Source organism: Leiobunum rupestre, chromosome 9, assembly GCF_980474605.1.
Source record: "Leiobunum rupestre chromosome 9, qqLeiRupe1.1.hap1, whole genome shotgun sequence".
Taxonomy (NCBI): Eukaryota; Metazoa; Arthropoda; class Arachnida; order Opiliones; family Sclerosomatidae; genus Leiobunum; species Leiobunum rupestre.
In genome coordinates, this window is record NC_143392.1 from 37,947,040 (window position 1) to 37,970,737 (window position 23,698).

A 23,698-nucleotide genomic window follows, 5' to 3' on the forward strand; every position below is an offset into this window, starting at 1 on the left:
CTGTGTCAAAAGTAGATGGAAAATAGATGTCAAAATAAAATGTTTATCTAAAAATTCTTCACTTCAACATTTTTAAATTTTTCGCGCTTATTGTTATATTTTTTTTAGTAGTGATTTTCACCTTCAGATGCCGCCCCTGAAACATTACGGGCAAACAAATTGTCCGGTGTGACATTCGCGCGAACACTGGCAGCAGAAATTGAATTCGAACGTCAACCACCAGCTTGGACTGAAACATTTTATATTATAACCATATTTTTATTTTTAAAAAGCTGAAAATTAGCACTTAGCAAACTATTTAAAAAAGTGTTTGGTAAATTGGAACAATAGCCCCGCCTCTCCCTTTGTTCCAATTTCTCGACCCCCCTTAAAGTACTTTTGAAGGAGATTCCAATGGTTCAAAAATTATTCCCCGCAAAGCGTTATTTAAAAAGTTAATTAAAAATTGCTCAAAGACTATACATTGGCGTCGCGCACTCACTTCGCTCGAGAGCTGGGGGGCTGTACCGGCGCCTCGTCAGCTCCGTTCTTTATAATCATAAACCCCATTAAATATATCTCCTTAAGTATTAATTCCCGAAATATAATGTTTCGCATTAAAAAACAAACTAAAAAAATAGCGAAATTTGCTGACTAGTAAGTAAAACCTCCTGCACAGCTACTTATCGGTAATAATTATTAAACTGAAACACAGATTTATTATTTCTTGGCGATTTCCTTGAAGATGTTTGATTGAATCGTCTATTGGAGCAGTTTGCTCTTACCATCCAGAGATCAGAACACGTCCAGACCCGTGTTCTGTCAGGTCTAAAGATCCCTCGTCTCATGCTCCACTAGCTAGGGAGATGCCTACCGCTCCCGCATAGAATAACCAAACTCCGGCGGTGTCTCCCTCCACTTCGACCTTTGCTCAGTGGTGTAGTCCTAAGAAAAAAAGAACCGGGGCGCTACCTGGGTACGGCCAACTTCGATTTCGCACGTAATTACTTTTTCCTGTTTACGTTTTCCTGGTTAATTTTCCATTACCATTACCTTTTATTTTTATTACTAGTGTATTATTGTATAATTAATGCTGAGCTCCCATTGGAGCCGCCCTGTTACAAAAGGGTGTACTTTGTACGAGCGAATAAAAAACCTTTGAACCTTTGAACCTTTCGGTAGCAGCTAAGACGTTGAATACGCATATTTTTGATTGCCTTAGTAGTGATGTTGTTGAAGCAGTAATGAATGTACACAATGTATGCATAATGGGTGACTTCAATGGTCACATATCAGAGTATGGGACAGATAATTTAATTGGTCGTCAACTGAAGCAGTTTGCTGAAGAGTTTGGGTTGACAATTGGTAATCTATCTCCTACCTGTAAGGAAAGATATACTTGGCAAAATTCGAGAGTTCAAACTACAGTGGTTTATATTTTATATAATGAGGCCTTGGAGGATTTTGTTACCAAAATAGAGATTGATGAAGCTGGCTCTAAAAGCGTGACAAGTGATCATAACAGCATACTACTAGAGGCAGATTTTCACATCGACAGTCCCTAGCCAAAGAGGATAGAAGTGAGGTTATTCTAGGTCACTGAACATCCTATAAAGCCGCTAAGGAAAATGCAAAAGCTGTGATAGCAAGGGAAATGAAAATAGTCAACTTCAAAATGGAAAATGAAATTGAGAGAGCTGCCAAAGACAAAGGGCGAAAGTTCTGAGAACTTCTGGATATACATGAAATCTTTGAAAAAACAGGGGCGGGCAGTGGAAAAGACTTTCAAGGGGATTAGGGCCAAGAAAGGATCACTATTGTGGGACAAAAAAACTATCTCTATACGAATCATGGAGTACATTGCAGAGCTAGAGGTTGAGTTACTGTCAGGATCAGTACCAATGCCTGATAATGCCATAAAGAGTTGTAATCTGACTACAGAATCCCCAAGTAACACCAACTACGTATCAACCCCCGAGGATGATTTCTCCATCCAGGAATTAAATATGGTTCTGTTCACTTTGAAGACAGGGAAGGTGGCGGGAATGGATGGCGTATATGCGGAGTGTCTAAAGGCACTGGGACCCGGTGCAAGATCGACACTATGCTTCCTCTTAAATACCATTAAGAGAGGTAAAACCATACCCCAGTCTTGGCTCACTGCACGGGTATCGCTTATCTATAAAGGTAAAGGTAAAAATTCATATCGCCCCATTGCTGTGCCCTCGGTAATCTACAAAGTGTATGCTATGCTGTTAAAGGGTTGCCTCACTGCTTTTTTGGAGAACAATCGTGTGCTCTGCGACGCTCAGGGCGGCTTTCGTCAGGACACACAGACTGGAGACCATTTATTCGTCATCACACAGCGAATTGATCTAACTAAAAAAATGTCTACCCAGCTGGAAATTGCATTTCTGGATCTAAGGAAAGCTTATGACAGCGTTGACCGTCACATATTGTGGGAATGTCAGAATTCCAAGGCAGTTCCGGATACACTGAAATCGGAAATTGAGGCGCTGTACACGGAGTGCAGGTATACTTACCACCTAAATGGAACGGAAACTGAAGAAATTGAGAGCCGCGTTGGCCTACGGCAAGGGTGTCCGCTGTCCGCCACGCTGTTCAGTGTATTTCGATGATTTGGATCACGTGCTTATGGACGCTGGCTGCAGTGCTACGCTTTGGGGGTCCATGGACCACCGGTCTGATTTGGTTGTGTCATGCCTGTTTTATGCAGATGATATTGTTCTGCTCTCAAACAAGCACTCCGATCTACGGGCACTGCTTGACGTATGCTCTGATTTTGCCAGGAATAGAAATTTGGTCTTCATCATGGAGAAATCAAATACAATGAGCCTTTACGCGGATAAAAATGACCCCCAGCCCTATGTCCTCAACGGAAAATGTATGCCACAGGTGACTCGTTATACATACCTTGGGATAACTATTAGTAGCAATGACCATTACCTAACAACCATGGAGGAGACAGTGGCTAGTAAAAGCAATAAGAGGCGTTGGGTGGTCCGTAATCTCTCAGAACATTCCTACAAGAAATACTCCGTAGGCCGCACACTCTGGAAGAGTGTAGCGGTTCCAACCATAGCATATGGCAATGAAGTAGTATATGCTACTAGGCAAAGACTAGAAACATACTAGAGCGATCTCAAAGATTGGTAGGCAAAATAGCACTGAATGCAGGACCATTTGCAGCTAATACTGCTGTGGACGGAGAAATGGGATGGAATACAATGGCTACAAGAGAGGCTCGTAGCGAGATTAAGTACCTGGGAAGGCTCAAATTTATGCATCTTAGTCGTTTAGCTTGTAAAATGTATACGTATATCCGTGCAGGTGGACTGAGTACGGAGTGGACGCGTGCCATTGAACGTATTGACCGTCAATTTTGTGGGGGATAAAAGAGAGACCGGGCGAGTTCCTATAAGGAATGGGTGGAAAAGGAGGTAAAGAAACGGGCGCTAGTACTCTGGAAATCACAAGTTGGTGGAAAGGAAAGCTTGTGCCATTATAAAGTCAAAAAGCAGCTACAATGGTTCATGGGGAAGTGGCCTCGTTTTCCAAGCCCGTACTGGGGCTCTCCTTACCAGCAAACGTCAGGTAGAGCTGTTAGGTCCGAATTTTTACACAGCTATGTGGATTAGTCGACGAAGACCTGTACCATGTACTGTTGGAAGGTCCTGAGACAGAAGTGGACCAGTCTATTTGGGATTGGCGGGCAGATAATTTTGGGAACCCGCTTAGCGTAATTCTTGGACTTAAGGGTGCAAAGTGGGATTTAGCTGTGGTGCAGAAAATCCTGGAAATCTGGCAATGTAAAAAGAACAAACTTCGGTCCCTCTCCTAATCACCAATGTAAATATTGTAAATAACATAAATTTTAAAGCTCAAAGTTTGTAAAAAAAGTTATAAAAAGAGCTATTTTACCTTGTAAATATTATTTTATTTTGTAATTTTAATGCTGCGCTCCCACTGGAGCCGCCCTGTTTCAAAAGGGTATATTGAATTATACGGCAACAATAAAAAATAAAACCTATAAATGTACATTCAACTTCGATTTTTAGCGTGATCGAAGCTGGCCGTACCTAGGTAACTATTTGAAATTGTTATGGTATTTATAATAAATTAACACACCCTTTATTCGAGAAAAATGATTTACGAAATAGTAGCAAGGCGCGCCCTGGAAAGTTGAAAAAAAGAGGCAGGGCGCGCCCTGGCAAAATGGAAAAACCAAGACGGGGCGGCGCCCTGCCTTTGAAAAGAGCACCGGGGCGACGCCCTGGCCCGACTACACCACTGCCTTTGCTGACTTTAAGGTCCTCCCCAGAGAGCTTATCCAAGGAGTGACCCAATTCTTCTCTGGAGGTGCACCAATTCCGCAAAAGTTGTGAGTCACCCTCACACACTTACTCGATTCCGCAGTATCTATATATACCACATACGATGGTGTTACAGTTCATTCTCCATGTGGCCTTCCCACAAATTCTCTTGGTCTCAGAGCCACGAACTCCACTGCTAATCTACCAAATGGAAGCTCTCATAATTGCAGCATTCTTCAGTGGAATATTAAAATTGTGAAAAGAAGGATCGGGGAACTTACAAATCTCATAGAAACTCATGGACCATCGATTATTGCCCTTCAGGGGAACTTGGTTGCGACCATTGCGACCATCTGATACCCTATGCTTAGATTTTGGATTTTACTCGGTATTTGTTCTTGTACTTTCAATGTTTAACATTGTACCACGGAGTGTATGGTGTGAAGATCCTGTTTGTAATAGGCACCAATAGGCGCTTAAATAAATCATACTACCAGGAAATCGCCAAGAAGTAATATTTCCGAGAGCCAGGACCCGCAAGGTATTGTTTATATAGTGGTTGTGGAATTAATGAAAACTTTTCGCCTGTAAACAGAACATCCTGTTTTGCCCAAGCCTTAATTAATATGTCAAATAAGCTACCTGGTCTAAAGGGAACGCCATGGGGAACGATTGTTGTTGCCTTAAAGGTGAAAAATTTCCATTATTTTAACAGTGACTTGCAGGTCCTGGAAATATTAATACTTGGAAAAATTCCTCCATTCTTAAACCCTAATATAGAAAACAACACCAAAAGTAAACAGAAAATGATTTTATTCGTATTTTCTCGAAATCTTTGGCATACGTTTTTTCGCGGATAGAGTTCGAATAAATTTATAAATTATATTATATAATGACAGCATTGGTTTTAAATATTTCTCCTCTATACGATTTGTGGTAAACCTTATCACCCTTTTTCTTTAGTAAATGATGGCAGTTTTTAAATAAAACTCTCTCGAGGGGGGGAACAACATTAAATTTAACAATATCGTTTCGTTTTGACTTTTTGAAGTTAGTGGCGTAAATTGACTACGGTTAATTCTAACAAAGAAGTTATTTCGGAGGTAACTTAATTGTTCCAGAATGGGGGGAAAATATACGTTTACATTATTTTTCAATCATAGCGATATTTTGAAAAGCCAGGGAGGCAGAAGGGGTTTCATTAACGCACACAAAGCTCTAATATGGCACAAACAAAAAATCTTGGATTTATTTTGTTTTCGTTGTGGCTTGATTATCGGGCGTGTGCCTTGCAGAATGGGCGGCCGCCCTTGGCATAGAAACTCTGTCCCTCCAAATTCTTCTGACAAATCTGCCGGTTTTTAAAGATATTTATTAGTAGAGGGTTGAGGAAATGGGATGAGCTTGAATGTTTCGTCAGTACTACCAGATGGCGTTTAGACGCAGTTATGAATGATATTTGGAGGCATTGAGAATGTGTTTAATTATAATTAGGGAGAATGATCATGATTGTATTTTACCCAAAGAGGTACCGGGCCTACGAAAATTTTAGGAGACATTAGGGCCTACGATTCCATATAATAGGGCCAAAAATAAATAGGGGGAGAAAGTCTGGCACTTGGGTCCAACCGCACGACGTCTTATTTGAGGGGTAAAATTTTTGGGCTTCGGAAATGACTTCCCCCTCGCCTCTTTACAGGGACACAAAGGTATCGGTTCTACTGCGCCACGATGAAAAATAGTACTCTATAAAATACGTGAATATTAAACTTTTGCTTTCGATAATTTGGTTAATTTAGTTCCTAAATAAAGTAAATATATCATAGAAACTAAAATGCGACATTTTAAAAATAATAACAGGATTTTTGAAAAGAAATAAACCGTAACTAGAATAACACTCGCTTAAATCGTGGAGAGCGTGGCGCCATCTAAGAGCAGAGATCGGGACTAATTGGTAAATCTACGATGTTAAGGCCTAACAATTGGCAAGTTTAACTGAAATAATAGCTATAGCTACGAGCTTTTTTGTTTATTTTACAATTGATATAGTAATTATTAATTAAAATCAACCGTTTTCGAAGGAAATAATGGTCAGCATTTGTCAGAGAGACTATTTGAAATCGCGAGGCGGTGACATGGTTGCCAGGGAATAAAATTCAAAATTTTCATCTTGAGCGCGGACCGGAATACCACAAATGCACTACTTCGCGCGTAATGTGCTATCCTTATTGGTTAGAAATATCACGTGATCACTAGCTCTTCAAAAAGGGTGTCAAGCATGGTGGAAGGTAAAATCTGAAGGCATTGATAGACTTTCTCCCCATATTTACTTTTGATAGGACGAAGGTCCGAAAAGTCGGTAATTGAGAGATTTTGCCTAAGGCCTACGGAAAGGTTAAAACGGCCCTGCCGGGTTGATTTTGTTTAAGGAGAACCCCGTTTTCCAGCGACCGATTGACAGGATTGCCATACATTTCGATGTGAAATAAATAATTTACAACGAAAAATTACAAAATAGAGTCTGCTTCACCATGTTCCACACGCAGGCTTCCGAAAACCGCCGCTAGAGGGAAATAGGAATAACGCCCATTGGGCTTCGGTTGTGAGAGTTAAAACACATACCGTGCACTTAAAGCATTGTGAATGGTAATTGTTGTTGAGAGCTTCTACCCAGCGGTCGCCAGCTTCGATGGGGAAGCCACATCCGACGCATTTTGTCGTGAACAGTTCGTTCCAATCTATTAAGAAAAACGTGCCATTGCGTTCATTAGGTTATTATTCGTTTCGAGCAATTGGCTCCTTTTAGTTTTGTACCTTTTTCGCAGTACGGTTTTCCATCTTCCAAATAGAAAGAGCTATTGCCGAAAGGTTTGTGGCAGAAGCTACAGACGAAGCATTCGGGATGCCATTGTTTATCCAAAGCGTTCAGGCAATCCTAATTAAAATAATCAGTAATATTAGTAATTTAAATGACTAGCTAATTTATGTTAGTTACCCCTTTAATTCTGTGTTGACATTTGCAACAGACGGGCGCCAAGTACGATTCCCAACAGTTTTCGCAGTAGAGCTGTCCCTGTTCTTCAACGAATCCAACGTCGGCCAACGGACGTCCGCATTGGTTGTTCTTGCACAGGAAGTGCTCGGGGCACCAAGTCTTACCCAAAGCCACGATGAATGGACCTCTGTTTAGGGTTAACATTATTTGAAAACATTTAGAGGAATATTATCACCAGGAATAGTGAAAGGGTATCATCAGTGATCGACAGTCGGCCCCCAAACAGGGGTTCAAATTTACGTTGCCACCATTTCTATGCGAAAGATACATTTTTATTTTGCTTTAGTTGTATCAAAAGAATAAGAGATGGCACGGTGGGCGTTAGAACCACTCTTTTAGGGTTGGGCTCCAGCAGCATGGGAGCCCCTTGAACTGTGACCGTTGTCAGTTTATTTATCCAACTTTAGAGTGTTGGTTTTTGGAAACGGGTACGTACCTGATGGGTGTTCCACAAACGGAGCAGATTGGGATTCTGGTACCGGGTCCTGATTGTTGTTTGAGTTGTCCTCGTCCACGTCGTGGAGCCGGTCTTTGTCCCTGTTGACTTTGAAGTCCAGAGGGCCCTGTCGAATTGAGAGCGACGGGAGTTGAAGAACTCTGGGGTGCTAGAGGCTGAATGGGCGCCGGTGGGGCGCTCCAGGGAGAGGTGCCCGGGGAAAGGCTGGGTAGCTGAGCGGGAAGGCGAGGTTTGGGCGCTACTGCTGGTGGGATCTTGGGACTGATGGGGCCGGGTTGCGAAGCTGGTGGAGGAGGGGCGAAGACGGAGCCGGGTGACAAAGGCGACGCTGCGAAGTTGACATGCTGGGTGCCGGGAGGAGGGCGGTAGGTAGGGAGGCCCGGGGAGACGTTAGATGGGAAACCACCCTCGGGGATCGTGACCTGTATCTGCTGGCTAGAGCCCTTGGGCGGTGGCCAGATGAACTTGGATCCTCCTACCGGGTGGTTTAGTATAGTAATTGGGTGGTTATCGTAGAAGAGTGAAGTGAGAGCCAGTTAGCCGGGTGGTTTAATATTATAGTAGGGTAGTTAACGTAGAAGAGTGAAGTTAGAGCCAGTTAATGAAAAGAGATAAAAGGTGGAGATTGAAAGACAGAATGATAGTACACGGAAAGAAAGAGAAAGATTTGAAATTTGAGAAATTGAAATGACGTGTTTGTGTCAGCAATTTCAAAAACAAGAATCGATGTTTAGTCCATTAGTTTTGATAATAGGCAAGCTTTTTTTTAAGTAAATCCAATCAAATCGCGTCTTCTTGTACCAAACGGTTCAAATCCAAGCCTAAGCCTATGAAGTAAGCCATTATCGTTACAAAACTCGCGTTTAAGCTGCAGTATTGTAGTATACTATCATTCTGTTGCCAGGATTGTTTAGCAAGCTTATAAGCGTGGATTGGTTCCTCAAAGATAGTAACTCGCCGGGACATTAGCAGCGACGAGTTCCTACCGGAGTCCATGCCTCTAGGTACCCGAAGCCAAATTCACTTTCAACTCCCAAAATTAAAAAAAACCATGCACGTGTTTTTGAGTGTCACTTACCAGCGCCTTACTTCGGTAGGCATTGTTATAAAGTAAAACCAAAATTAATCAGATTACAAAATTAATCGGATTACCTTCATGCCGCGCTGTTTACTTCGATTACCCACACCATGCGTTAAACGTGTTAAAGTAAAAACCGTTTTAGGAGTTGTCTCTTACCATGAGATGGACGGTGTGCGTCACCAGATGGCGCAGTTTGGGGGTGAGTGTAGATGTGAGAACCCATAGATGGCGCCGCCACTGGTGCCGGTGGTGCCACGGGAGCCATAGGGGCTTTCACTGACTGTGGAAATAGAGAATGCGTTAGGACTTTTGTGACCACATTCATCGAGTTCGGTTAGTCTAAGCAGAAGTATAAAATGTATACTGCTGATGCTATTAAATTGAAATATGTACCTTCGCTGATAAATAAGTAAATACATGAATGTATTAATTTCAACCACGAATATCGAACTGCATTAGGTAGCCTGGCCTCAGTCGCTAGGATGGGAGGGGCTTAGCTATCATGACGTCGGTTGGAAACTTGACTAGCTTTCAGCTAGGAGCAACAAACACAAGGAGAACGCAGCTATAGCTTTCAAACACGCTAACGAAGGGTTGTGTACGGATTTCATTGGACGAGCGTCACGAGCCTTTACGATGAACGTTTTACGGGTGGGAGGGGAAGACAATTTCCGAATTTTCCCCTTCCGACGGCAGCAGGCGCTAAAGCGTCTAACCAATGAAAAATGTACACAAGAAAATCCACGACTTTTGACGGGTTGCGTTCTCCTTGTGTGGGGTGTTGTGTTTGTTGCTCGTAGCTTTCAGTGTCAAGGCTTAGCGCGAAATTTAAGTTTCTAAAATTTTAATACACATCTTTTTGATTGAACGAAAGGTAAGAATATTAATAATAAATTTATTTATGATTATCAAGTAATATGGTTAGAGTACAGGTATTTTTCTAAGAATCACGAGTCATTTTCTTCGCCGGTTAAATCGCGCAATCAGGGAATCGTTTTGTGGATCGAGTAAACGACAAACGCCTGTCTCCTGATTGGCTGAAGTGATTATATAAAACGTAGAAAGGCACCGCCCATCGCAGCCCCAGATGGTAGAAAGGGTAATGCTATAGTTCGATATTCATGGTTGAAATGAATGCCTTCATGGTAAATATCTCTAAGCAGTGTAATTTTGACGTTTTAAATTTGACGAAGGTAAACTCGTGGTAAATTTTGATGCACCCGGTATGCTGCCAATTTAATTTTAATATCCCAGATGAATACTTTTGTCGTAAGAGATATATGATCAGCTTCTGGTCATAAGCATTAATATTTCTAGTCTAAGTATAATTAGGATTATTTAAAAAACCAAAAGGTGAGCGTACTAGAGTTGCTTCGTTTTGTAAATGGCGTTCATTAGAAATGATTACCTCGTCGGTTGAAAATCCATTCACAGGGGTTGGAAGAATATCAGTCGTGTTACCCGAATTTAGGTTGCTGGTCGGTGGGCTGTACCGTCCATCCTTGGCATGCTGTCTTAGGTTAGCGTCAAAATCCACACACCAAATCAAACCGGAAAAAAGCATGCGTTGTCACTGATTAGCCACGAGATTCAAACGGTGTTATAGGACAATTATTTCAAAGTTGTCGGGTAATAACGATCAAAACTGAGATCACAATGGTGCGCTGAGATGGATTGTACTCGCGATAGAAGCTACGTATTCGCGAGAGAATTAGCTGAAAGAAGGGACAGTGGAGCGAAGAGAAAGACAGATATAGAATAAGCGCAGAACGTGGTCGAAAGCGACAAAGAAGCGATAGCTTGAGAGATAGCGCTCTGTTGAAACGGACAACTACCTGGCTAGTTTTAAGATACAAAGACGGGTTTTGACTTTTGGGTCTATTGAAAACTGAAGTCGGGTACTTGGGCTTAGCCAAAGAGCTCGCCGGAACCACGGTCGGAAATCGGGGTCGAAAGGCGTCGATTCGAGGAGAGATCGAAGGGCTAACCGGGGCTTCCACATGATGTATTAGGCTAGTCGAACGCTACATTAATATAATGAACGATAAGGTGTCCGTCACGTCGTCAAGTTTAAAAGCCACCAAAGACTTCGGACAAAGGCCTACAAGACCTCTAACCGAAGCGCTTTGTCAGCTTTCTTGGATTGACTCTGGTATTCGTTATAAACAGAATCTTTACGCGGTTAAAATGGCTAAGAAATTAAAGGACCACACCGGCGTTTGGGAAATCTGGGGCGAAAATTGAAAATCTCGTGATAACTAGCAAAATTCAGGGTCAGACTGGATGCCTTAAAGCGAATTGGGCTAAGGGGCTTAGGGCACTTTTGTTCCGAATTAGATCGCAAATATAGCTTATTGAGGCTACGGCACAGTGACGCCCTTTGGACCAGTGGGCCCTGGCAAAATTCAAACGGCGTTGTGGCCCTTTAAGCGAAATAATGCTCGTGAACTGAGTGGAAATAAGAATGGCAAAAGATAGTTTGAAATGGAAACGCGGTGATTCGCACCTTAAAGTTTCTGTTTTATATAGAATAGTTATTCCGTTTATTGAAAAAAATCATGCAGTGAGTGACCGTTACTTTAAAAAGGTTTTATTTCGAACATCACGCGACTTACGTGAAAGGGGACCGGTGAGATGTTGGTAAAGCTGGGGTTTCCGGGAGACCTCGGGCTTGCCATCGGTGGGTTTTGACCCAGGGATCTTGGGCTCGGCATGCCTGGGTTTTGACCCAGTGATCTTGGGCTTGGCATGCCTGGGATTTGACCCAAAGACCTGGGACTGGCCAAAGGTGGGTTTGAACCGATCGCCAGGATTGGTGTGTCCAACGGCAGATGACCCCCTCTGCGTCGGAAATAACAATTAGAAACTGGTTATGGTAAATTTACCAAGTTGATCACTTACGGAGCGATGGTCAGAGGCTCCAAATTGGGGTTGGTTGCAACCATGCTCGCGGCTTGCTTGGCGTGAATATCGCAGTACAATTTGTCGTTGACGTTGTAATATCCTGAAAATACCTTTGGTCTTTACCGCGTACTCGTGGAGAGGTCATGGTTTTAAAGTTTTGGGACATTGAGTTGGAAATTGTACCGCTAGAGCGCGAACTACTTAGCTAGCTTTTCAGATTTCTACATTGAGTTCGCGTTGTTATTTATTCCATATTTAACACTTCCATTACCATGGTAACTCTAGACTTGGCAGAATAGGCGAAACTATAAAGTAAATTTGGTCTTAACGAACTTGTTAAAATGGGAAAACAAAATCACGTGACTACCATATCACAGCCAACTTCGATTCGGTAACTCGTTGGCCGTGCGACGGTAAAGAAAAAAAATATTCTTTCCAGATACTGCGGGCAGCTAATTAACTTCCACAAGATGTTTTATATAATAATAATTAGATTATTTAGATGAGTCGATCAAAATTTAAACCGACATTAGCAAAAGAAAATGAATAATAATTCGTATTTCGTAGGATAGATGGCGCTGCAGTTCTCTACAAATTCACGTGACTACCATCTTTTCAGCCCACCCTGGACTTTATAGTTTCGCCTATTGTATTTCAAACTTTGAAACCAGGCTGATTGTTTGGCTATGTACCATTCGGAACACAAAACTAATATTTTATTGGGCGTTAAGGTACATTCCGTGATAAAAGATCTATAATTATATACGGGCCGCCATCTTTTATTCGTAGGTGGTGATGCGAATTAAAAGGAGTAGTACAACTCCACCCAGCACGAGTTCACCATGGTCGGTAACGGTATCATAGCTCTGAGAGCGTTTTGCTTAGGGCAGATTTAAATTGTAGCTCTCTAGTAGTGCGATTTCCATCGCAATGGTAAGGAAAGAATTTCGGAGGTTGTACGGATCACTTACCGACGTTCTTGAGGGAGGAGCCGCAAGTGGCGCACCTGAAGCATTCAGCATGCATAGAACGGTCTTTGACTCGAACGAAAACCCCGCTTTAGAGAAAATTTAAATTTTGAAAATGGTTTCGGATTTTTACGCGTTTTTTCATTTCAGGGTTGTTCTTACACTATGAGCCTTCCGCATTCGACGCACAGGTTGGGGTTGTTAGCAGCCGGAGCTTCCGGTTGTTGGGGCTTGGGCTTGGCCACTGGAGCCTCGACGTGTCTCAATCCCAACGAAGAAGGGGCATTCATGGGTGCTTCTGCGAGGACAGGTTTGATACGTTTAAGCGTTGTCTACATTATTTATATTATTATTTCGCTTAATTTATGCTTTTGGATACAGTTCATGCACTCTCGTTAACACCAAGATTAAGCTTTTAGTTGGATCTTTTTATTGACGGGTCGGCGAAATCTCTGCTTTTTTGGCAACTCGAACTCGTTCGTCAATAAAAATTATCATTGCGCTGTTTGGCGTCCACTAAAAAATGAACCAGGGCGAATATCTCAAAATCGGTTTTAGGTACGAGTTTTAAATTTTCAGGTCGCATAGAGTGTGGAGGGGGAAAACCTACTTTGAAAATGTGGATGACCTTGAACCATTTCTTCAAGGTCATTCAAAAAGTATCTCGAGAACCATAAGTGTTAGAAAGTTGGTTCCAATTAGAAAAGTATTCCCCGTCACGTGTTATATATATTGATATCCTACATTTAATATATGAAATTATATGAATAAAATGATTTTAAAGTAATTTTATCTTATTAATTATTTATAGTAATATACTAATATTTAAACAGAAATTGTATAATATACTGTAATGTATTCAATAGATGGCGTCTCGTAGTGTATCAGCCATTATTCAGTCTACTATAATTTACGTGCTAAAAATCAGATTAGTTCTACAAGCGTTCGTTAGATGGCGTGGCGAGACAATTTTTTAATTTTCCATCAGGAGCTGTCTACTCTTTCACAATTCGTTATACGGCAGAGATTGGCAGCTAGGAGCAACAAACACAAGGAGAACGCAGCTAGCCTTTAAACACGCTAACGCAGTGTTGTGTACAAATTTCATTGGACGAGCTTTTACGCTGAACGTTTTACGGAAAGGGGGAAGGCAATTTCCAAATTTTCCCCTTCCGACGGCAGCAGGCGCTAAAGCGAGAGCTAAAGCGTCTAAACAACGAAAAATGTACGCAAGAAAATAGACGACTTTTGAAGGGTTGCGGTCCCCTTGTGTGGGGTGCTGTGTTTGTTGCTCCTAGTTGGCAGGTACGCTGACCTCTCAATAAGAAGATTCGGTTTTTAGTAGAGTTAATAAGCCTTAAAAAAGCATGGTTTGAGTAATCGGGTCGAAGTTGGAAATGACCAGCTTCGGAGCCGACTATTGCGGGCTTACTCGGCCGAAATTATGCGAAATATTAGCGAAGTATTTTAGTGATTCATCACGCGAATGGCGTTAGAAAGCTTACGGGTTACCAGCTACGTTATACGATTTGAATGGATTGTTAGACGTATGGTCACGGCGGAGGGCGTACCCGGTTCTGATTCTAGCGAGCTTTGAAGGCGGCGGAAAGCGTTGGACTGAGTGTTGACTTCATGCGGGGTGATGAAGGAAGGCGCGGGCTGACAAGCGGAAAGGGACGACGGTTCACCTTTGACCCCTCCTGCGCCCATGCCGACCGGAACGACGTGGTTCTGCGGGCTCGGTGAATGGTCGCTCTCGTCCTGATGAACCAACTGGTACACGGCCGAACCAGTGTTCACCGGCTTCTCGTCCTTCATGAAGTTAATTCTGGAAAACAAACCCAATTTTAGCTTGGAAAGAAATTGACTTAAAGTTAAAATAAATGCTCAGGCTGAGAATCGCTATTAGCATATGTAACATAATTACTCATAAGTATGCCTCTGTATAATATTTCCATAGAAAAAATTCAATGAGACCTTGTTTCACGCAGAACATACATTGAGCGGATGCAAAAATGTTTATAATCCTTGCGCTATTGCAAAGGTTACCATGGAAATGAAATCATGTGATCGCGAGGCACGAGCTAAACTTGACATGGGCAAAGCGAGAAACGCGCGAGGAATTCTCACTAACTTCCGTTTCCCATTAGTAAAGTTGATGACGCATATTTCGTCACGGAGTTTTAAGTGACGTAATTGACGTCATATCCCGTGAACAAGGTTTCATTATCGAAAATGCTTTTATGGCATACTTATGAGTGATTATGTTACATATGCTATTAGCCATTAGAAAGATCTTGAATTTTAATTTTGTTTCTATCTATAAAGCGAAAAAGTTATGATCATTTATATTTGATTCGTCCGTCGAGCAACTTAAGGGCTGGTTTTCAATAGAGCGTTGACGCAAAAAAATATATTAGGTCTTAAGCTTGTTTTCCACTGGCGCGCGCAACGACGTGTTTCTCAGCTTTGAAAAGTTCAAACGTTTTTACGGGCGTAAAGAAAATAACATTATGACGCGCGCTAGTGGAAAACAAGCTTTAAGCTTAGTATCCACTACAATGTATACACGTAATAATTAACATTACCCGCGCAAAAGCATTTGTAGGTGTCACAGTTAAAGGACTTTTTTGCGTCGACAACCAGCATAAAAACACAAAGACGTAAAAAATCCCCATTATTCCTAATATAATATTTTTGAGTCAACGCAAAACAAAATCCCCCCTTGGCCTAACATAATAATTTTGCGTCGACGCAGAAAATCCCCCCTTGGCCTAACATAATTATTTTAAGTTGACGCAAAAAAATCCCCCTTGGCCTAACATAATTATTTTTGCGTCGACGCAGAAAATCCCCCCTTGGCCTAACATAATTATTTTAAGTTGACGCAAAAAAATCCCCTCTTGGCCTAATATAATAATTTTAAGTTGACGCAGAAAATCCCCCCTTGGCCTAACATAATTATTTTAAGTTGACGCAAAAAAATCCCCTCTTGGCCTAATATAATAATTTTAAGTTGACGCAGAAAATCCCCCCTTGGCCTAACATAATTATTTTAAGTTGACGCAAAAAAAATCCCCTCTTGGCCTAATATAATAATTTTAAGTTGACGCAGAAAATCCCGAGGGGCTGATCACTCCGCGTAATCGGTGTACAGAGCCGTACCTTTGACTGTACTAATGGGATTACGCGTAATCTTTGAAGTCCCTGCCTTTATCAGTGCTAATCTAAGCGAAATCCGGTGTACAGACTTTCTAAGAGTGGTTAGCCCCTCGGAAAATCCCCCCTTGGCCTAATATAATATTTTTTCGTCGACGCAGAAAATCCCCTCTTGGCCTAATATAATAATTTTAAGTTGACGCAAAAAAACCCCCCCTTGGCCTAATATAATATTTTTGCGTCGACGCAGAAAATCCCCTCTTGGCCTAACATAATAATTTAAAGTTGACGCAAAAAAAAATCCCCCCTTGGCCTAATATAATATTTTTGCGTCGACGCAGAAAATCCCCTCTCGGCCTAACATAATAATTTTAAGTTGACGCAAAAAAATCCCCCCTTGGCCTAATATAATATTTTTGCGTCGACGCAGAAAATCCCCTCTCGGCCTAACATAATAATTTTAAGTTGACGCAAAAAAATCCCCCCTTGGCCTAATATAATATTTTTGCGTCGGCGCAGAAAATCCCCCCTTGGCCTAATATAATATTTTTGCGTCGACGCAGAAAATCCCCTCTTGGCCTAATATAATAATTTTAAGTTGACGCAAAAAAATCCCCCCTTGGCCTAATATAATATTTTTGCGTCGACGCAGAAAATCCCCTCTTTTCCTAATATAATATTTTAGCGTCGACGCTCGCCTTCATGGCGTTCTTGCTCCAGTGAAAGCCAGCCTTCAAGTACCTCAAGGCTCAGTCGCCAACTTGAAGAGATGAGAGTTTGTAGTTTGCTTTGCTAGCGAGTATCACGCGTGAGGGTAAATGCGACTCTTTAACGGTTAAAAATATAAACACAATTGCATTTTGAATTTTTCAAGGTCTTTCTAATGGTGAAACGGGTTTTCAGCCTGAACCTTTTCTTAAAAGAACCGTCAAAATGTTTTACCCAACGGCACCCGTAGCCAACACTTGGGTTTGCGACGACAGAGCCTCGGCAATATTATCCATGGAGTATAGATTAACCGGACTGTTGTACTGCTTGTTGACGATGGCCGGTAATTGACCTTCAGCGCCGCCAAAGGGCCTGGCCGCCGTGTTGTGTCCGCTGCCGATCTTCATGGATTCCTGACGGACAATCAGCGGTAAAGGTTAAGTACATACGGGAAACAATACCGATTGGTGTTTTGGGTAAAAAGACATCACTTGTTTGTTGGCGGCTAAGGATGTTTTGGTCAAAGGAGTGGGTTCGGCGGTCCTGGACAATTGCGGGGTGTATTGGGGCTTGTTGACGGGTGTTACCTTCGGCTTCCATATCGACTGTCCTCCCCTGCGTCAAATAACGGTGTCAGTATACAAGCGTGTCACGTACAACTCGTTATCAATGTCAAGTTACCTTTGTACCGTAATATCCAAGTTGTTACCAGCTCTGATAATGGCGTCTTGGGCTTCCTTGTGCTTAAAGATTTCAGCGCCCTGTCCGTTTATGCTAACTAAAACGTCCTCTGGCAAAAGTCCACCTTGCGAGGCCAAACTATTGGGGTTCACCTGTTGGGAAAATCACAATGTATTTAATTTTTCGGGTCAGGCTACTCAGGCATACCTCGAATTCACAATTTTAATTATTTTTATTTTTTTGAAAATTATGCTGATAAATTGATTATTTATGTGGCAGGGCCCCAGAGGTCCTATAATTCCTATAAAATCCTATATTTTCAAAAATGTCCTATAACATCCTATATTTTAAGCAAAATCCCCAAAAGGTTCTATAAAATCCAATAATTTTGATATTTTTCCCATTTCAAATCCCGCCACACTCAGATATATTACTAGATTTATCTATAGAATAAATTCCTATACAAAGTCATTCTAGTCTATACTTTTGTTATTGTTAACATGGTTAGCTAAGTATAGTACATTTTTGTGATGAAATGGTTAAATAGTTTCTATTTTTTAAGTGAAAATCAAAAGATTTATTTCACTAAATATAGATTTTAAATGCATAAAGTTAATTAATGAAATAGCATATATAGTCCTATAAAATCCTATAATTTTGAAAGATAGTCCTATAAAATCCTATAATTTTGAAAAATAGTCCTATAAAATCCTATAATTTTGAAAAATAGTCCTATAAAATCCTATAATTTTGAAAAATAGTCCTATAAAATCCTATAATTTTGAAAAATAGTCCTATAAAATCCTATAATTTTGAAAAATAGTCCTATAAAATCCTATAATTTTGAATATAGACCTATAATTTAGAAAAATAGTCCTATAAAATCCTATAATTTTGAAAAATAGTCATAAAATCCTATAATTTTGAAAAATAGTCCTATAAAATCCTATAATTTTGAAAAATAGTCCTATAAAATCCTATAAATTTGAAAAATAGTCCTATAAAATCCTATAATTTTGAATAATAGTCCTATAAAATCCTATAATTTTGAAAAATAGTCCTATAAAATCCTATAATTTTGAAAAATAGTCCTATAAAATCCTATAATTTTGAAAAATAGTCCTATAAAATCCTATAATTTTGAAAAATAGTCCTATAAAATCCTATAATTTTGAATATAGACCTATAAAATCCTATAATTTTGAATATAGACCTATAATTTTGAAAAAATAGTCTTATAAAATCCTATAGTTTGGAAAATAGACCTATAAAATCCTATAATTTTGAATATAGACCTATAATTTTGAAAAATAGTCCTATAAAATCCTATAATTTTGAAAAATAGTCCTATAAAATCCTATAATTTTGAAAAATAGTCCTATAAAATCCTATAATTTTGAAAAATAGTCATATAAAATCCTATAATTTTGAAAAATAGTCATATAAAATCCTATAATTTTGAAAAATAGTCCTATAAAATCCTATAATTTTGAAAAATAGTCCTATAAAATCCTATAATTTTGAAAAATAGTCCTATAAAATCCTATAATTTTGAAAAATAGTCCTATAAAATCCTATAATTTTGAATATAGACCTATAATTTTGAAAAATAGTCCTATAAAATCCTATAATTTTGAAAATAGACCTATAATTTTGAAAAATAGTCCTATAAAATCCTATAATTTTGAAAAATAGTCCCGTAAAATCCTATAATTTTGAAAAATAGTCCCGTAAAATCCTATAATTTTGAAAAATAGTCCTATAAAATCCTATAATTTGGAAAAATAGTCCCGTCAAAAACTATAATTTTGAAAAATAGTCCTATAAAGTCCTGCATTTTTTAGAAGTATGATCCTATTTTTCCTATAAAAATATTGATGATTTGAGTGGGGGCCCTGATGTGGTATTTGGACTATTTCGGTGGACACCCCATCACCCTAGAGAAGCTATGATTGAAAATACAATAAGGTGTAGGATATGTCCCCAGATACCCTCATTATACTCGTACTACGTCAAGTTTAGCTTAACCGAGTTTATACGCTGGGTATCGTCCAATTATACGCGAACTGTGTGAAAATATAGACGTATTTCCCTTTCAAACAAAAGACCGTCCCAGGCTGGTTTAAAAATAGAAGTTGGCTGTGAGTTTTTGGGTGCAGTCAGCGAGAGTCTCCTCCGTCCTCCTTGGAGAATGCCGACGCTCGTAGGATAGGCCGATAGTCGGGAAATTCCCATCTCCTAAGGCTTCTCCATCTTGATCAGAATCGTCGTCAAAATGTACGTGTTCTCGGGAGCGCCCCGTGACGAAGCAGCCTACACCCGTCTCCCAGCCTTAGTTCGAACTGCCGAGCGACGTCCGAACACGATGTTCGGTAACCTAAGAGCATCAAGCAGTATTTTGACGGCTCCGACTGCTTTTCCCTCGTTGGCCTAATATGGGCCGCCCTACGACGACCGACAAAATAAACATCTGATGATTTTGCCCATTCCGTATCGCCCGCTCTACTTTTTTTATCGCCATCTTGCGGAAGGCAGTGCAGGCAGAATAACCATCAATTTCTGGATTCTAACATCTTGAAAAGCGATTGCTGGAATCGACGTTTGGTAGGTCTGAATGGAGGTACGTTAGGCTCGTGTATTTTTGTTTCGTCAAAGCCAAAAAGCGCCGATAGATGGCTCTACTAAATAGGGGCTTGTTTTAAAAATTGCGAATTTGACGATGTATTTTTTTCATCCCCATTGATTTATACAAATAGAAAGGTTTCCAAAAAGAACCGCTAGACGGCGTTAGTTAAATAAGGGGTGGATATATAGTCTCTCTGGTCGCGACTTGACAGGCGTGGTTTAATTAGGCCTACCCGTCTGGCCGTCTCATTAACCGTACAATAAGCAGACTCGACAAATATCTCCGAAACCACCCCACCCACGATTTATTTACGAACTAAGAAGAATTTATTTGAACATGTTAAAAATTCCTCTTCGTCCTTAATTCTAGTTCCTCCTCTCGACGATAGTTTGTCTTTTAACAAAACTTTTGCCTGTTACTTTTTCGAGAACAAATTTTTGCGTCCGCGACTGCGCATTAGGGATTTTTCAAATTTCCCACCCTCCCACTCTTGGCAAATATTGAAGTAAGACCTTTTTTCTTAGAAAAAAGGTTTTGTTCAGTTTAAACAGCGCTAATGTTTAAAAAGACTCTTTTTAAAAAAGTAGAAAGGAAATGAAAGATTTGCATTCTACTTTCCCACGTTTAGAGCGCCGCGTAGGGGTTGAAAAAAGTATTACGAATTTTTGACGCCAAAATATTCCGGAAATATATTTTTTATTTTGAGTGACACTTGAATGAGATTCTTAATGCTTTTAAAATGAGTAGTGCGGGGGGTTATACGTATCTGATTTTTATCTCCCCATACTTTCTAAATTATCTTTTTATGTTTCGGTTTTTAAACTAATGACTAACTGTCGATAGTCGAAAGGAAACGGACTTTAGGGTTACGTAACCGAAAGAAAATTAGACGCTTTATTAAATATAATGATGGTGCAATCTCAGTTTTCTGTGTGTTAGCGATAAAACGATCTTTAGGATGGGCCTCTTATTTCTGAAGTAGCTCATCCAGTGATGGTTTTGACACTTCAAAATTCCCGTTTAGTCTGAGTCAGTGAGATTTTTGGGAACTAAATCTGATTATTTATCACTTATTTATACCACATTTTTTATTTTAAATATATCATGAATATGTTTCTAAAATCTTTTAAGTCCTTTAAGATAATTTATTTTTAAATACCATCCATAAAACGTACGATAACCTTCAGTCTGTAATCGTTTCGAACTGACGTCATCGCTAAAGCTAGTGGTAGGGTCACCTCTTTACACGACCTATGAACCACCACCATCTTTACCAAAGCATTTCTTGATTTTATTATTTTTAACTTATAAACTAGCAAAAGTGCCAAACTAGGTTTTGCGTGGGTGAAGTTTTTCCAAGGAAGTATTTTTTTATCTCAACTTTCTAAATGAAATAATGTTATGTTTATATTTAAGCGCAGGAAATGACTAGATTTTTAAAAGTTATTTAAAATGAAACCATACAAGCCAGCTCATATTTGTGGTATACAAATTTTGCATCAATTATAAATTATTTGGAATTATTAGTTTATGAAATGGAGATATATTCAGAAAGGTTAAAGAGTTATGGAATTTGATTCGACCTTATCTTATCATTACTTTATAATTTTTTTGTCATCTTTTTTTTGGTAATTTCATTTGCCTTAGATGAATGTAATTATTACGCTCTGATACCGGCTTCTGGGAGTTTTATCTTAAAGTGACAGACGGCTTTCCAAGCTAAATGGAATTACACTGATTACGTTTCTGTTTGACAGTCGCTCGACAGAGATTAAATATATCAGTTTTAGATAATTTCTAAACGGCTTTTATACAATTAAATCACCATAATCATTACATTTGTTGTTTTTTTTTAAAGTTCGTCCGAAGTAGGAAATAAATTAAAAAAAAATGGCGTCATATGACAATATGGCGGCGCCCTGGCTAGATAATATATTGGGATAAAATATGTGTATTAAGCGAACAATTACAAAGGGAATCTGATTTAATACTAGAACTATAGCTAACAACAACGACACATCTACCCATTTCTGTTTGTCTATTGAATTAGCGATAGTGCTGTTAGTGTAGCTGTAAAAATATGTATCGTGTAATTTTCTATCGGCTTTTTATTCCGTACGAAATACGTTCAATTGCAAATGGTAAATATTTGGGTCGTTCTATTTATTTAGGGCGTCGGTGTTAAATCCTACGCTTTCGAATGTCAACGATTATATGCAAATAAACATGTTCGAAGGAAAAGCATTTTTGCAACCTCTTGTTCTCGTGAGCGCCTTTTTTGAAATTTGCAAGAAGAAAATTACAATCTCTAGTCTTCGTCACGCCAGTTGGATCTTCTACTACAGATGCTATTTTACAGCTCTAGGAGAAAATCCTTACAGCGCGAGTGGATAGGAACCGTGTACTCTATTTTTAGCAAAGTTGAGCCCCACGTTTCCCAACCATTCCTTATTCGTTGCCAAGGCTTAACTGACACTTTTATCAAAGGCGGGGAATATACAGTCTTCTATTAGGGTTTAACTTTCAGCTGACCCCTACATTCTGCCATCCGACTGGGAAAAATCGCTGCTCTAAATTCGGTTTATTTTTTAACCCCTATTTTAAATACCTCTTATTTTTGGCCAGTAAAAAGTCGGGACGTTGAAATTCTCAGGTCTCAAATTCCATATTTTCGCCATTTAAACGTGACGAAATATGTACGAGTGTAAAAAAAATATTGTTTATTTAATCCAGACTCGCGTACATTACTCATTTTATATAAAATCTCGGGTCTTATGTTATAGTTAAATATATTATGAAAAATGTATGGCCAAAAATGGTTGTTAAGCCGGAAATTAAAACCCTTAAGAAATTGAAAATATCAAATTACAGAGGATATGAATGGGAACCTTTTATCCAGTACCCTTCTCTCGTTTTGGCCTGGTTTAAATTTATGCAAATTACATTTTTCATTTTAAATTAAAATTTATAATTAAAATGTAATTTTAGAATATTAATGAAAATGATAACTTACCCTTTGAACCGCGAGGGGGGTACCGAAATCCTTTCCACCCTGCAGACGGAATCCCCAACTGGACGAAGGGTCCCCTCTGGACAGCTTGACCGAGACTATCTGTCCTCCCACCGACATGTTCGCGGTGTCCGGTTACCGGGTTTAAAGGCGCTGAAGAAGGTGAAAGCGAGTGTGACCCGCGTGTTAAAAATCTCCCGGCTTCAGCGTTCGCCGACAGCCGGCCGAGATTCCAAATCGGCGCTGAAAAACGCGATACCGGCTTTTCGCCGTTCGCCTCCGCGGGAGGGCGCGACGGAGACGCTCCTTATTGGATCTTTTTCGCTGGCGACCGGGTGACGTCATCGTTCCTCTTAAGAGGAGTAACGCGAGTCGCGAGCCTGCCGACGTCACTCACCCTGCGACGCGAAACCGCGCGCGCTTGGAAAGTATTCTTAGTACCTAATTCGTCAACGTTACTTTACATTATTGACTCTACGGAAGCGGGTAATTTAGTTCGTAAGATTAAGAATGCGGAGGAAAGCAGATTATGGTCTAATGAATCGAAGGCGTGTCAAGTGGATTGAAGGATGTTCCGATTCGGAGTAGACGGATAGTAGGCTTGAAGGTTGCGTCTGGTAAATGTTGGCTTACCCGCGGTACAGCCTGGCATTGCCGTTGAAACCTTTGTACCCGGTGTTAGTCCTATTTTTAGTTTCAATAAGTATTGTAAAATAAATGTGTAATTTTGTACTTT

At 40.0% G+C, this 23,698-nt stretch overlaps 1 protein-coding gene across 7 annotated transcripts; it reads right to left on the minus strand.

Moving 5' to 3' along the window:
* Window positions 1–5,509: 5,509 nt before the first annotated feature.
* Zasp52 (Z band alternatively spliced PDZ-motif protein 52) lies at window positions 5,510–23,263 on the minus strand. 7 transcript variants are annotated; one of them, XM_090159380.1, is made up of 16 exons: window positions 22,966–23,263; window positions 17,327–17,478; window positions 17,233–17,260; window positions 16,880–17,058; window positions 14,350–14,606; window positions 12,941–13,076; window positions 12,782–12,867; window positions 11,808–11,910; window positions 11,522–11,747; window positions 10,742–10,930; window positions 9,063–9,186; window positions 7,805–8,300; window positions 7,309–7,495; window positions 7,128–7,248; window positions 6,936–7,051; window positions 5,510–5,664 (listed from the first exon to the last, which is right to left on the minus strand). In XM_090159380.1, exons 1-16 carry the CDS (start codon window positions 23,080–23,082, stop codon window positions 5,587–5,589), a joined length of 2,595 nt encoding a protein of 864 aa, XP_090015506.1. In that variant the 5' UTR covers window positions 23,083–23,263; the 3' UTR covers window positions 5,510–5,586. The 7 variants fall into 7 exon arrangements, with proteins under 7 accessions (XP_090015506.1, XP_090015504.1, XP_090015505.1 ...); XM_090159378.1 differs by having other exon boundaries at window positions 17,137–17,260; window positions 22,966–23,261; XM_090159379.1 differs by lacking the exon at window positions 10,742–10,930 and adding an exon at window positions 10,315–10,416 and having other exon boundaries at window positions 17,137–17,260; window positions 22,966–23,260.
* Window positions 23,264–23,698: the final 435 nt, after the last annotated feature.

Coding starts and splice junctions, on each gene's coding strand:
- Zasp52 (XM_090159378.1), bottom strand. CDS start 23,082: ATGTCGGTGGGAGGACAGATAGTCTCGGTCAAGCTGTCCAGAGGGGAC. Junction 10,931..11,521: donor TCTCACCGGTCCCCTTTCAC/GTAAGTCGCGTG, acceptor ATATTAATGTAG/CGTTCGACTAGCCTAATACA. Junction 7,249..7,308: donor GTCAACACAGAATTAAAGGG/GTAACTAACATA, acceptor TATTTTAATTAG/GATTGCCTGAACGCTTTGGA.